The 16,465-nt window shown below is 36.2% G+C and overlaps 1 protein-coding gene across 1 annotated transcript; it reads right to left on the reverse strand.

Annotated features, from left to right (window-relative positions):
- Positions 1 to 672: 672 nt before the first annotated feature.
- Positions 673 to 10,805, reverse strand: LOC121422294. Its single transcript, XM_041617236.1, has 4 exons — positions 10,747 to 10,805; positions 6,720 to 8,184; positions 4,882 to 5,062; positions 673 to 4,033 (listed from the first exon to the last, which is right to left on the reverse strand). Exons 2-4 carry the CDS (start codon positions 7,893 to 7,895, stop codon positions 3,840 to 3,842), a joined length of 1,551 nt encoding a protein of 516 aa, XP_041473170.1. The 5' UTR covers positions 7,896 to 8,184; positions 10,747 to 10,805; the 3' UTR covers positions 673 to 3,839.
- Positions 10,806 to 16,465: the final 5,660 nt, after the last annotated feature.

Raw genomic sequence — 16,465 nt, forward strand, 5'->3', positions numbered from 1 at the left:
TGGAAATTATGCTATATTCTGTGACATGAATATTCATGAGGTGCAGTCTTACTACATAAACCATATTAGGTAGAGTCTACCAAATCGATGCCGATATAGAATTGACCTACCGGCCCCCTCTCTATTTTTTTTTTCTCTTTGCTACTTCCATGCCCTCTATCTCTCAATTCATACTATTCAAACAATTTATGCAACGCTGCTTTCATAGCAATTACCAGTAAGCCACGACTACTATATTTTCATACACCAGATAAGTACTTTTCAAATTTATTTATCTTTTCATTTAATGGAATTACATGTATGCTCTAGACTGCAAAACAAAGTAATAAGTAATAATAATTATGAAACCATTACAAACACATATGCTCACCATAACATTCTGTTAAAGAATTACACATCAAAATTATTCTAATTTTTTTAAACAATATATTCAAGCATTGAACAGGTGCCGTAAGATGATTCCTTTTAATGTGAAGAGAAATACATGTAACAAAACACTTTGTTTATCTAGAGGTGTATCTCCTCTGTTCCTGTCTCTCTAGTTAAGAACTCTATTGCTGTATTGCTATATATACGTCTGTCTGTCTCTCTCCTTTCTTTTCACCAGAAGACATACGTCATATTGCATTACCTAAAAAGACTGCACTCTGTTTTCTTTCTTTTGAAAGAAAGCACTGAATGGAATTTTGTGTATGTATTCTTATACCATGCGAGTCCTAAAACATGACACAAAATCCCCATTTTACAGGAAAAAAATGAAAAAAATGTTATAAACGCATTATCATTATTTATGGCTGGAAAATTGATACCATGTTTATGTGGTATGTGTTAACCATTGGATAATCAGTAGTTATTCTTCACAGTGATGTCAATTTTGACTTGAGCCAAAGGCATGACCACAATGAATGAATCCTGATATAATCCTACATGAGTTAAACATATTTGCCAGGACGTTAAGTTGAGAATTGATTTTATAAAGTGTTTATTAAACAATTACATTGTAAATTATTGAACGGGTGTTTTGAAATGGATGTTAATGCAACCGCTGTAGGATTATGACATCATTGACATCTGGATTCATTCACCGCAGTCATGCCTTACTTTGGCGCAAATCAATATTTACATCGCTGCAAAGAATACCTCCTGATCATACAAGCGTTAACACATAAATGTGGTATCAAATTATTTGGGAGAACATACTCTTTCAGGCCATATTTTACAATCATGACATAATTTCTCCTTAAATTGGGGTTTTTTGAGGTGTCAAGTTTTTTTTTTACTCACATGTTATTGCTAAACTACAGGCTAATACATTGATTTTAGCTGTTTGTTCTATAAATGAAACTTGTAAATTATTATAGTATGCATTTCAAATAATTAAAAAAAAACAATAATAGTTTATGTATCAGTGTATTGTTCTTTCAAAGATATTTGCAAAATGTATACCAAGCTTTGTAAATATAATTTCAGTAGTGAAACATCAAAACTCTATATAGATGACAAATGACAATTACAAGGCAACATAAATAATCTATTCTAAGGATTAATCTTTGATAACAATGTCAAATTTGTGGCAGGAAGAAAGTATTTCAAAAATAGACATATTTTTTTCAACTGTACATCATTCTAAATATAGATTCAGATTAAAAATAAGATAAAATTTTCCTTCAAGATGACAGTGTACCTTATTTTATGTTAAGCCTTTTTTTACACTTTACAAGATTTTTTTTTACATACCAATCTCGAAATCCTGTAGAAATAAATTTTCTTTTGAGTTATTGGTACAATTTGGACCTGTGTTCACTACAATCACATGCTTCATTACCATCTTTTATTTTTAAATAACCTACAAACATGAAATATAAGATTACAAAAGATGTTATTTCTGCAACCAGGTCCCATTTAGTAAAGACTTAACTATGGCAACTGTGCCACAATTGCAGCTGCCACAGTATCAGGTCTCCACACCCAATCAAACTCTAGGATTCCATTGTAGTTACCATCTTTTTTTAAAAGTTTTTATACAACAAAGACCTTGCAGCCTTTACACAATTTGGTTTGCAACCAAACTTACAATTACAATTAATCAACAACTTAATTAAGTTGTTTGTACATTTCATGTTAAATGGCCCTGTGCTACTAGCGGTAAATTTCACAAAATTATAAATGATGGAACAGTTAATCAGTGCGATGCATTCTCAAGCGGTCAAAACGTTTGTGTGTGCAGCCCATTGTTATCGCACTGTGTCAAATATCTTGAGGATTAGACTCGGCAAATCAACTCTTCAAAGGGGCTAAAAATCACGATCCCAAAATAATAATATTTTCAAAGCTTATCTCTCGTCAGTCTAATCATTATTAAAATATAATGTTTGACAACAGTTCTAGGATACAAGCTTTAAATTTGTTATATCCCAATTCATTGTCTTTCTCATCAATCTACAAAACTTTCTGCAAAGAAAGAGAGGGGACCAGGTAGTCCAAAATTTGAAGCGAAAAAAAAAATAATGTACAGGACTTAGTACAAGTCTAGTGGTAAGGCATTTTGCTGAACAGGATTTCCAAAGGACCAAGGAATCTGAAGAAAAAACAAAAATCACACAAATGATGAAATATTCAAAATAAATGTACATCGGTACAAGATTCAATTTCAAACTAACAGCCAATAACAAGAAAAACAACTTTAGACATGATTTTTTTAATGTATCAATTATCATTAATCTGAACAAAATATTAAAGTATTTACCCTGGCTCTGTGCACTCTAAAGTAAGGATAACAGGGTTCCCAGCTTTTCAAGAAAAACAAACTTCCCTGATGAAGTTTAAAAACTTACTGATAATCATTTAAACCCATTTCCAGTTTTGCATGTTTTCTAAGTTGTTGCAGTGAATTACATGTATTTTCAGTATAAAAACAATACTGTAATGTAAAACTAATCATTAAACACTAAAAAACCACCATAACCAGTCATTCAATGGATGTTGTTTTGATATGCAACAAAATATAACAAGAGTCTGACTGACTACCGAGCTTTCGACTTTTGTAACAATCAAAATTCCCTGATTTGAGGTATTTTTAAAAATCAAATTCTCTGATTTTTCCCTGACTGGAAAAAAGTAAAATAATTTTCCCTGATGGGCTGGGAACCCTGACATATAATGAAGTTTACAGTTAAACACAACAGCGAAGACTGAATTGTTTTAACAGTGCAATACCAGATTGTGGAGTTTATGCAAGAGTAACACACTTTAATAATGAAAGACTTAAATTACATCACCGGTGATAGGTACAGAGCCTACAATGGATGGATATGATGATGCTCAAAAGGGGGGAAAACCCCTAAAACCTCAAACTAAATTACCGCCACTGCCCCAACACCAGCCCCGATAAGTAACACTTTATATAACGGTTTTGAGAAATTCACTTAAAAAAACACCTTTTTTTTATTTTGATTTTGATGAAATTTTCAGTGTAATGCTTGTTGGATTTTTCTCTTTTTATTCAAATCAACTTTTTGTTGTGGTGGACATGTCCTTTAGATATTTGTGATTTACTACAATCTTTATCCGATTTTATAAAGGCATATAAAAAGTCTTCTACTTTTTATATGCGGATCTAATCCTCCACTCCATCAGCGAAATCCATCGCTTCATCATGGAAGTCATCGAGCCCTGATTTCGTCAAGAGCAGTTTTCTGATCTTTCCATACCCCATATCCGTAGCTAGGTGTAGAAGAATAATGTCATATTCAATGATGTGATATCTATATGAAAGATAGATTCCTTTTTTTTACGGGATGCCCTGTACACCAGAGTGGACTTCCTCCATGAAGACGGATCTATGCATCATCTTCCCCATCAGCAACATCCATAGCTTCATCATGGTAGTCACCAAGCCCTGATTTCGTCAAAAGTAACTTTCTGATCTCTCCATGCCCCATATCTGTGGCCAGCTGTAGAGGAGTGATGCCATTCATGCTGGCCGTCACATTCGCACCTGCAGACACCAACATCTTGGTTGCTTCCACGTGACCTGCAGTCAATGTAAACAAATAGTTAGGTTCACACGATGTTCCTGAACTTAAAGATTAACTCAAAGTTTTGAATATACACACTAGCTGTGGTAATGATCTTAAAATGAGTTACATAGAATTGAATGGAATGACACCCAAAGTATTTATAATGTATGAATAAAATTTGTGCAAAATGATCCTGGTAGACAAGGTGTAATTGCCAAAAACTGACAAGCATGGCATACCAGCCAAATGTCGGGTCTTTTCCCAAGCAGTACTAATACACTGTCCCATATGTGCTTATCTGTGAATTGGTAATCTTCAGTCGGGTCATTTTCAGCATAAATTTCATTATTTCATCTAAAAGTCCTGCCATCTATGTAAATAAACCAGATCTAAATCTTTCATATTGTGACAACCGACCTTGATTTTTTAAAATCTTTCGAATGAAATCATTGCATGCTGCAAGTAATTTCCTTCAGCTTTAAACTTGGATGATTAACTCCTCTTTTAGCCCTGTGTAGAAGTACTTAAATGTTGCTATCTTTAAGTTTAGCTGGAGATTAAAAGAATTGATGATGGATGCTCTATCCTTGAACAACCAGAACTCCCCACTTGTAATCCAATTCATGTGGACACAATAACAGGGTGTGGCATCTCCCTGTACTAAAAGACAAAAAATAGTGATGGAAAGTCTGGTGAGAAAATATCATAACAAGTCTTTTCCTCGAAATACAGCGCCCCACAAAATCATAAATATATTGAATAAATAATCTCTAATGCCTTTCAATTATCTTTATTAGATTGCATATTATATATCACAGGTCAACTTGTAACCCAGTGACCTTTGACCTTTCCCAGGATATACCTTGCATAACAGCAACATGAAGTGGGGTGGCATTGTCACATTCTGGATTGGTTATGTTGACGTCAGCATTTCCCTTGGTGAGAAGGACTTGGATACAGTCCACATAGTTCCAGTTGGCTGCCGTGTGTAACGGAGTGTTGCCTGATTCACCAGCTTCATTGACCGGAAGCGCAACTTTGTGCTGATGAAAAAACATGACAATAAACTGGTTAGGATTTGAAGACATTCCATATAAAATGATAGAAAAGGTAAACAGGCACAATAAACCTGTAAATATTGAATTGTGCAGAATAAAAAAAAGTACTATGAGTTGATACAATAACTTTGAGTTCGTACACATGTAAACATGAAGATAAAAATACCTCAATCCCAAGTGCAGTTAACTTAACAACAATTTTTTGAGAATTACAAGACAGTCACACAGTAAAATGACGAGAATTAAATTTGCACCATGATACACTTCAGCGCTAGAATTGACCCAAGGCCATGGACAATATATTGATAGGCCTCAATTTCCCTCTCATTCACCGTATATTTGGTGCCCGTTTTAAATTTTCCTATTTTTGAGCTGTAATATTATAATTCAAATAAATGCATTTTGAACACAATGCTGTGTCCTAAAGAAACATGACCCTGCCCTTAAAATATAATAATTCAATGTTTGCTTCATGCTCATAAACTTTATCCAAGATGAAAGCGAATACTTCAATCATATGAAGTACATGTATGGTACACATTTACTAGAATGTAAGTTCAATTGTTGTTTTTAAGTAAGTAAGTGTATTAACCGCACCCCCAACTTTGGACTAAATAAAAAATAAAAAAAATCTTCTCACATTTACATGCATATTTAAGGTACGAAGAAACAAAATCTAAGTTTTTAAGATTTCAAAATATCCAAAGAGATTACCGGTATGCAGAAATATGCTGTTCTTGATCAATTCATCAACAAATGTTAGAAAGAAAAAACGGTCCCGACAATATTGGCAACTTACACACTCGCTCACCTCACAGTCACAGTGTACACACACAGCACAGCCATTACATTGCAAACTACAATACAGTACAAGTCATGCCAGTACATCTTATCAAATTATGATCTGTGTCTTTCCCAGCGTAGGAGGAAGAAACATTCACATTTCTTGCATCACAATCTCACAATCACTTTCAGAAATTTGATGTCTTAGCATGAATTTTGGATACAGGATTATAGGAAGGTTCAAGAAACAAAGAAATTGGCATTTTTTCCAGTTGTTTTTTACGGCTTCGTGCCGTCTCTCTCGTGCGTGGTTTACATGGTATCTTATGAAAAGCAAACAGGAAGGAAAAAAAACAAGCTGGCGCGAAACGGGACTTTGAATAGCGCCAGCTTAAGTCGCACTATAACCACATTACAACGCAATCTCTAAGCTCACTCAACTCTCGCTCAGCGGTGACAAAATATTACCGAGTATGCTTGGCGTCTCTTTTAAATTAGCCAGGGAACTTCACTACTTTGAATCGAGAATAAAGTCAAAATTAGTGTCATGAAGGTGGGTGCGTTTGTTATGGACAACATTTAATTGATATTGCAATAATCGCTTCCCATTACCCGCGGCTCATACCCCTCTAAACGACATTGCCTGGGCGGCTACGCCCGGCCACTCGATGTGTTGTGAACTGGCAGACATTGTACATGTACGGGAGGGGTTACGGCGGGCTGGCTCAGACCCGTCACCGTGTATAAACCGCACCCCCGACTTTTGCTTCTACCCCGCCGAGAAAAAGGTGCAGTTAATACACGGTTACTTCAGGTAGTTTGTTTCCAAAGTAAAGGAAACACAACAGTTTATACACACCTTTGTGATAAGATAATGCAGAACACTGCTCTGATTGGCCAGAACAGCAGCAAAGGTGAGTGTCCTTCCATGATCATCCTTCACATCCAGCTTCACTCTTCCATTCCTCAAGTAGTAATAGATGACACTCACGTACCCCTTCTGCACAGATTTGAATAGCCTCTGCTGGGCGACAGGCTCTCCGTGACCTGTGGACTTCTTCTCAAGTGGCTTCTCACCACCTTCAGCTCCAGTAGCCTGATCGGTTACTCTCTTGTAGAAATGAACAACACTGCTCCATATGCTCAGAAGTGAAAATGCCCTGAGAGCCAGTAGACTCTGAGCATAAGTGCTGTTCTTTGTCGATATCCTTGTGTCTGTCAAGAGCCTTCTGTAAACCTGAGTCTTTTGAGATGTGATGGTGTCCAAGATATCAAGGAAAACATGACCTCCCTGTGCACTGCATAATTTGTTTGGGTACTCTTGGAGGATGGCTGAAATGATACCACTGATATCTGAAGGGTGGACTTTTCCTTGGACGTATGCATCTCCAAAGGCAGCAACAAGCTCATCAGCTACAATGCTGATTTCAAGTTTGTAGATCTCCAGGCGCTGGTTTTCTGGGAATTCTGTCAACCAAAACTGTGCAAAATCCACAAAATTATCCAGATTATTACACCAATCTGTTAGTTCGTTTAGCATCTGAGTGGTCCTTTCGAGCCATTCTGTGACGGAAGCCTCAGTCAAGTACTGCAGAACATGATCAAAGTTACTCCTGGCACTTTCCCCGCTTCCTGGCCTATCACTACCTGAGCTGCTGTTGGACCCTGGCCTAGAACTTCCTCCGACTGGTGGTAATGGCACAGAACCCTTGCGGAAGTTGAAACTAGAATGTTCGGAGAGTGATTTGCTGTGTGCCGACTGAGGTCTCTTCCCTGATTTCAATCGTGAGCCTCCTTTGGAGCTTGATGGAGGTCTCGGTACAGCAAACACACTTTCACTGGCTCCTTGAGCTCTCTGTACATCTGCTCTCTGGAGGTAATCTCCATTTCCGTTGACAAGCCCTGCAGACCTTTCCCCATAGATGCTCAAAGAACTAAGAGGTCTGGAAAGGTCATAGTCATCATCGTCATCATCTCGTATTGAGAGTCTTGATACACAAATAAGTTCTCGCAGATCTTTCACACTTCTTGTCATGGTGGAATAATATACCAAGTTCTGATACAAAAAAAGACTTCTTATGTTTAGTGGAGGAGAGCAATTTGTAGATACTACATATTTAAGATGTTAAATCTGGACTACATTGATCTGGAGCTGGAGGCGCACATCGAATGCAAGAAGACCCACAAAGACAATGGTAGGGATTCTCATACGACACTGATAAGCCAAGTTGAAGAAAAAGCTCAGGGTTCTGGTCAGGAGAGGAAAAGGCGAGATTGTTTGAAGTTTCCTTCCCTGGAGGCGTTGGTACCGTAAATACATCAACCTAAAATGAAGTTATATAGAAACATGATTTAATACTCGATCATAATAAATGCAGATCTACCTCACTTAATCTAAAGTAGTATAATGTACAGAACTTTATATAATCAACATGTAATTTCTTTGAATTTGCAGATGAAATTTGATTTCGATTTTTCAATGCCAATCGCAACGGCCTAAATCTGGATCTATACTTGAATATTGATAACCTTTTTATGTATAGATGAAATGAGACCCTTTGGTGTAAAATGTAAACTGTAATGGGATCTTTTATGACAGCCATAAAGAGCAGGGAAAAGGGTAGAGAAATAAATTTACTTTGCAAAAGTCATATTTCTTGAAATTTGGTATTTATTATCCCAACCTTTATCAAGCATTGTAACAGACACAGACTGTAGGCTACCACAACCCTATCCCAACTAGTACTAATCTTAACAACAACAATCCAAACCCTGAAATGGAAGTGCATCTTTTCCAGCAGAGTTGTCAGCTATTTTTTTTCAGTGGAATTAATGGAATTGCAGATCAAAGTTCTAAGATTGGTTGCATGATAAACCACCAGGTACTGATTGAGTGCTTTTGGTTTGTGAAGTACAGGATCAGAAATCAATAAGAAATAGATAAATATATTGAGAAAGAAATATGAAGAAGGAAAAAAAGATGAAACATAAAACATTGAATAAATGAATAAAGAGAATAGTGAAAATATTAAAAATAAATTGTGCATAAAATGCTATATTGAAAAAAAGAATATTCTAAAATAAGGTGAATCAATTTTATTCAAGGACAATTCAGACACAGAGGTGAATATTCATTCATGCAAAGGAATAGATTATATGCAGGGACTCATTTTATTTTCCTGATCCTGGATATCGCATTACAATTTTAGACTTAAGAGATTAAGATCCCATGTTTGATCCCACAACAAAAGATAAAATATGATGGCATTGCACTATCAATTAGATGGAAAAATTGAATTTGGTGTAAAGAAAATTTCAAACATTTTGAATTTTGACACTCACACTAGTGTGAGCAGTGCGAGCTTTGCGGGCTGGAGCCCAGGACTCGTCCGTGTAATACTAGCTAAACATATACTCTCCAGAATGGGGTAGAATATGACCGGAATAGCACTCCAAATAAAAGGGGAAAAATAAATCATGCACTTACCTCAATTACATGGATGAAGGTCTATTGTGAGACAGAATTCCTGACATTGAGGCTCAAACTGGACCCACAAAAAAAGGAAAAGTTAGACGTCTATGTCGCATTTGTTTTGGTATCGATCAGCCATTTTGTTTTCAATTTTGACAAAAGGAGAATGAACGAGACAGAATGTTTCCTTTTTTTGAGAGTCCAGTTTGTGCCTAGATGTCGGAATTCTGTGTCGCGATAGACCTTCATCCATATAATCGAGGTAAGTGCATAATCTATTATTTCCCCTTTTATTTGGAGTGCTATTACGACCACATTCTACCCCAGTTTGGAGAGTATATATGTTTTACTAGTATTACATGGACGAGTACTGGGCTGGTTAGGGTTATATAGATCAATATATATAAATTATTTATGATCACAAAATAAATTCTAATATTTGTTAAATAAGATTTTTTATCTCTAAATTGTTCGTTGAGACGGCATTGCTTTCCGGAAGTACGTCATACATAAGCGGTTCAAGGGTCGACGCTATTGTATTTCCGTTGTTTACATGTGGAACGAGGGGTCTACGCGGCATCAGTTAGGTAAGAAATCTTCATTTTTTTACATTTTTAAATAGTAATATTTAAAACCTTCCTACGCATTAGGCGTAGGAAGGTGTAAGAATTAATAAAATTAAATGAATGCCCTTGACTTCGGTTTAAAAGGATGGATTTTTTTGGGGAATCCATCTTTGTTTTGGTCGTTCGCTGAAGGCACTATGGAGAGAGTGTCAAGACGTCAATGATGAAGAAATATATGACATATCTAAAAAAATCATCATCATTGCGTCCTCAAGACTAGGCTGGCCGGAGCTCCCCGAGTATACTAACATCGCTCAAAGAACCGCATTTGGTACTGGATTCCTAACTAGTGCAGTGGGTTGTGTGTGCTGTGATACAACTTCTCACCTTCTTCTGACATCAACAAAAAACAACTTCTACGGCTTGATTGGAAATTTTTTTTTTTTTAATTTTCATCTCGCTCACCAAATTCAATTTTGGGCATGCACGGTTAGTATCATGTGCCAGTTGGAAAGCATTGAGCAACTGCACGCCACAGCCACTTTGCATTGGTGCGAAACGGCACCAACTGGAGCCGGCCCAGTGGACTCATAGCATTTCATTGCCATTACTTAGAATTATATTTACTTGGAATGCAGTCTAGTATTATCCAACATAGATTGAAGTTAATGGGACCACTATCAAGCAAACCGCACAAACATCAACTTTTTTTAAATCATTTTCATACATTTCACATCAACTCAATACATAAAGATTTTGAAAAACAATAATTTCTCATCCTTCTTCATACAATATGCCACAATTATGCTAACATAAAAAGTGTTAATTGAAAAGTAATAATCAGTTACCAAGGCGCCATCATCAGCTGCAGCTCCGCTTATTTCGTACCGTATCCGGTTAACCGAAGTACCGAACCGGTTATAAGAGAGGCGGAAGCCAAATCCAGGGTGTGTGCCCGGGGGCCCGGGGGGGGGGGGGGGGGACTTTCATTGACGAGTGGATAGTATGCGCAACCACGGGGTCTTGAAAAGCAACCTAAGCACGTATTTTCCATATTCTGAAAATTTCCCCTTACAAGTATTGGCGTGTGAAACCCTCCCTTAACAATATATTGGCAAGTATTGAGCCCCTAAACAAGTACAGCGATGTATTTTCCATATTCTGAAAATGCACCCCTTAACAATTATTGGAAACAAAACGATACTCTTAGCAAGTATTCCCTGAAATAAACACTAAGCAAGTACAGAGATATTTTATTATTTTGGTTTAGTATAGTACGGCCCCACTTCCACACCTCGCACAAAAGTCGGACTCTAAACAAAAAGGACATCCTTATAAAACATTTTTATTTTGTTCTGTTATCCCCGCATATTTGACCCTATACACGTATCTTTTTCCGAGCGAAATAAATACCCTTTTTAAAAATATTTTTGTGTTTTGACACCCTTATCACGCTACGTACGTAACGTGCCTATCTTGAAAAAGACATCCTGTTTACGTGCATGTTTTTTTTTGGTCGCGCATGGTATCCACTCGTCAATGTAAGTGGCCCCCCGGTGTGTGTGTGTTTTTAAAACTATTTTTAAATAATAAGTGAAAGAATAAATAAATTAATCAATTAATTAACAAACAATATATATGATGATAAAACAATGAGATCAAGAACATCTATGTGTTGGACTTACTGTAGTCAATGGCTTATTTTGGGGTATGGGGGCGGAGGCACTAGAACCGGGCACAAAAGAAACTGAAATAATTGTTTTTAAAAAAAAGGAAAATACAGCCCCCCCCAAAAAAAAGATAAACAAGTGTCCAATTCTCGTTTTTACATATAGTAATGCATAAAGCATTTTCATTTATTTGATTCAAGCTAAAATTTAAAAGAGCGATGAACATGAAGTGCCTTGCTATGGGGAAAATTACCGTGTCTTAATTGAATCAAATTGCGCCCTAGCTCCCCCCATTGAAAGTGACATAGAACTATAGCCTTTTAGAGAAGGACATTTTTTTCTAAAGCATGGTTGGTGCCTCGATCGCGATGAGTTTCCAATATTATGCAAGCGATGATCAAGGGGACAGAGGTGTGGTGCATTTTTTTCAAATACCAAAAACGACCTTTGTCTATTTAACACCCCTCCCCTTTCACTTGTAATTTGTTTTGGCAAAATGCAACCCCTTTAACAAACAAAAACATCTGGCTCCGCAGCTAATCAATTCGCATCCCCCTTTTGGTTTCTAATCTTTCCCTTTCGATGGACATAACACTATAGGGAGTCATTTTGGATACATAAACTTAAAACGCTTCACCCGCACGGTATAAATGTACTTGAGGAATAGAGAAGCGCTGTCCCAATTAACGACTTATAGTCCGGTCAATATAGGGTTTGACCCACCACTAATTGCAACACTTGATATTCCACTGCAGTGCTTTCCAGGAAGGTCCCCTGAACAACATATTAAAAGTCCCAAAAAATCCAAGGTGTGGAAATTTATGAAATTTGCATATTATGCAAATTAGCCATAAAAAGTTAGAAAAATAAGGAAAATAGTCCAAAAATTACAAATTAAGTGTCCAAAACAAATTTATTTGAGCGGAAATTTATGATAAATAACTTTAATCAATGTTTTTAATCAAAAATGCAAACAAATCTACCTCATTTGCATAATATGCAAATAAGCATCCATATATGGAAAAAAAATGTCAAGATATTGTGATTTTTCTCTCATTGACTGCTTGAAAATTTGAATAATGTTGAAATTACTATGCTGCTATCACTTAGGACGTTGAAAACATTAATATTAAGCTCAGTGTCTGTAGTGTCATTTGCATATTATGCAAATAAGTATCTAACATGTAATAAATATTCAAGAAAACACACTGGTGACATATTCCTCAAACATTGCAAGTAGATTATCTATTGAAATTGGAATATGGAAATGCCTTACAGGAAACTAATACCATATTAAAAGTCATTAAATAGACAATCATATGAAAATCACAAAATTTGCATTTTATGCAAATTAGCCATAATAATTTGCAAATGAGGAAAATAATCAAAAATTTGGAAATCAAGTGCGGAAAACAATATATAAATTGAACGGAAGCTCATGGTAATCTTTACAAATTCAATAATTCTTCAAATAAAAAAATTGTAAATAAATCTACATCATTTGCATATATAATTATGAGCATCCCTGTATGAAAAACCCCCCAGAAATTTTGATTTTTCTCACACAAACAGTTAAACCCCCATTCAACAGAGAACAAGACCTCTGAAAGACTGCTATAAGACGATAAAACTTGCTTGATCTTTCAAGGGTCTTTCAATGAACTTTCAAAGATCTCCGATGTCTTTCACGATTCATGATAGATCTTTCAATGGTCTTTATGTTCCTCGTGAGTCCCAAAACTTTTGAAACGCCAAAACAGTCTTTCAGTGGTCTTACAGTAAAATTATTTTTTGATGATTTTTCAATGGTCTTTCAATGAACTTTCAAAGTTCTTATTAGTCTTTTTATGATCTTTCGGCAGTCTCTCAAGCTTTTTACGGAGATTACTGTAAGACTCATGAGAGATCATTGAAATATCATCGAAAGATAAATGAAAGATCAGTGAAAGATCAGGCAAAGTCTATGGAAATAATTTTGAAAGATCACTTAAAGCATAAACATCTCTGAAAGACCATTGAAAGATCTCTATAGGACAGGTGTCTTTCAGAGTTCTTTGAGGGGTCTTTCTGAGTCATTCCACAACAGAGATGACAAATTTCAGTGATATTGGAGACTGCTGTATAAATTAAGACCTTGCCAATTTTTGGTCTTTGAAAGGTCCTTCTAAGGTCTCCCCTCTGTGGATCTATATCTGAAGTGGAATGTACATGTTATGCAAATAAGCATCCGGCATGTTATAAATAATAAAGGAAACTTGTGATATTTTCCTCTAAAATTCCACGTAGATTATGTGTAACCTTGATGACCTTGCTTGGTTGATATTGACTTTTTCATGAGCAGTTACCACCGGAGCAGATACCCCACTCATGTTGTGCAATGATGAGTCAGTTCTACATGGGTCCCACTGTTTGAATGCTTGAATGCTTCATCCAAGTCTTGCTCTCTCCTTGACTTGGTAGAGTCTTTGCATTTCTTGCTAGTATAGTCCACGCTAGCATTCTCCTTGATTGCCAAGTGATCAGCACAAGATGTCACACCCAGTACAAATAAAAGCTTGTTAGCTTCGAATATTTGGTCCTTGTAGCACACCACTTGTGGTGGTGAATATGAGTACTTGCTCGAATCACGAGATCTCTGGGCATGGTTTATAAGAGTACCAATGAGCATTTGCCCATACGAGCAACATGAAAGCCATTCATAAAGTCATGATAAAGGATTAAAGTGTATATAGACATCTTTCCCAGATACAGGAATCATGATTAGACGTTCTTGCTGAATCCAGTTGCTGCTTCAGGATGAAGCATCCATTTTCTGTTCTTTCCTCTTTGATGAATGTCTTAAGAATGGCAACTATCTCCAAATATTGTAGCTATAGTTTCTAAGCAAATCGTATGCAAATAATATCAATTTCCTGATATTTATGGCAAATGGAAATTCCTCAGTGAGACAATGAACAACCGTAGTAGACGTTAACAGATGAAGGACTAAACCAGATGATTGCCTTTCCAACAAGAGGGCACAACATAACGAAACACCCTTAACATCCCCATCAAATACCATCCAACAATGATTAAACAGTGTGTACCCATTCCAGGATTTGTTTGCCACTTTGTGTTACTCATTGGTATACTGTGAGTATACAGAGGAATAAACCTGTCAGAAATTATGGTACGACTGAGGATGTTAGTCTGGAGGAATGCTGACATTCATAGTGTCATGCACATGTACTTTGGACAATCATACAACTCTGTGTACTGAAATCCGACAAGTCGAGCATAGGAGATTGAATGTTAATCAAGAGGACTTTGGCAAGAACCAAACCATTACCCATGTCTTCTTCCGACACAAGATGCCTCAATTTAATAGACGCTGGACATAAGTTGTGTCGGAAGAAGAGTTTTATAGGAAGGCTTGCGCATGTTGAGCTCCTAAAGCATCTGGTGAAGCTCAGAATTGCTACACTAGGACCATAGAATGGTTTTAGACAAGCCTATAATACACCATTTGTTGACCGGATTGGCAATGATCCAGGCTGTAACAACTAGCATGTTGAAAGCCCTTAATATCATGTTATCATGCTATGACTACATTGGAAGACAACTGATTATTAGTCTTAGTATTTACCACTGATCATGATGATGATGACGCTGCTCTGCAAGTCCTGGAACCCTGTTCTGACCCAGACATGGCCAGAAAACATATTTTTTAGTCAAGTGGGTGTAGCCAAACTACTGAAGAAATTGTTAAAGAAACCAACCTGCATGAAGCTACTAGACCAGATGGAATTTCTGCTACACTTCTTAATGAGACTACTCATCAGATCTCACCTGCCATAAGTTTGCTTTTCTTGGCCTTCCTTCTGTCGTTCCCATCCATATAAGAAACGGACGTTAGCTCTAACAAACTACTCACCAATTTCAAATACTGTGCTTTGTTCTTGCCAATCCCATCATCTTGTCAGACTAACAACATGGCTTTAGGACGTGAAGAACACATTTGCAGTATTTTACCTTAAATACAAATTACATTAGGATAAATATGCATGCTTAGTGATAGCAGCATATTGATTTGAACAACAGTCAATGTGAGAAAATCAAATTTTCTTGACATTTTCCATATATGGATACTGATTTGCATAATATGCAAATGAGGCAGATTGGCTAGCTTTTTAAAATAAAAACACTGTACTTATTTATTCATCGTGAAAGTTTGTTCAAATTGCTTGCTTGTGACATCTAATTTATAATATTTGTGTTATTTTCCCTATTTGCTATTTTTAATGGCTAATTTGCATAATATGCAAATTAATTTTCAGGCATTGTGATGAATTGTAGTGATAGTAGCAAGTGTCCAAAACAAAAAAAAAACCAAAAAATGTCTACATAAATGAAATGTTTTCGAGCAGTCTATATGAGAACAAGCACAATATCTTGACATTTTTTCCATACAAGGATGCTTATTTGCATAATATGCAAATTAGGTAGATTCGCTGGCGCTTTTTAATAAAAACATTGAATACAGTTATTTATCATTACTTTTCGCTCAAATTAAATTGTTTTGGACACTTAATTTGTAATTTTTGGACTATTTTCCTTATTTTTCTAAATTTTTATGGCTAATTTGCATAATATGCAAATTTCATAAATTTCCACTGCTTGGATTTTTTGGGACTTTTAGTATGTTGTTAAGGGGACCTTGATGGAAAGCATTGCAGTGGAAAATCAAGTGTTGCAATTAGTGGCGGGTCACCCCCCTATTCTGGCTAGATTGACTGGACTATTATACGATACTAAGTTACACCCTGATTCGTATCAAATCCATTTCGTACGATAATGACAAGGCATTATTATCATCGATATTTTTTTGTGAACATATATAAATTGTTTGTGAATATAT

This window comes from Lytechinus variegatus, chromosome 10, assembly GCF_018143015.1.
Source record: "Lytechinus variegatus isolate NC3 chromosome 10, Lvar_3.0, whole genome shotgun sequence".
Classification (NCBI taxonomy): domain Eukaryota; kingdom Metazoa; phylum Echinodermata; class Echinoidea; order Temnopleuroida; family Toxopneustidae; genus Lytechinus; species Lytechinus variegatus.

What these genes read in the sequence shown, in the direction of transcription:
- LOC121422294 (XM_041617236.1), bottom strand. Translation starts at nt 7,895, where the DNA reads ATGACAAGAAGTGTGAAAGATCTGCGAGAACTTATTTGTGTATCAAGA. An exon ending in TGCATTATCTTATCACAAAG is followed by an intron (nt 5,063 to 6,719) that starts GTGTGTATAAAC and finishes TTTTTTCATCAG; the next exon opens with CACAAAGTTGCGCTTCCGGT. An exon ending in TCATGTTGCTGTTATGCAAG is followed by an intron (nt 4,034 to 4,881) that starts GTATATCCTGGG and finishes CATTGACTGCAG; the next exon opens with GTCACGTGGAAGCAACCAAG.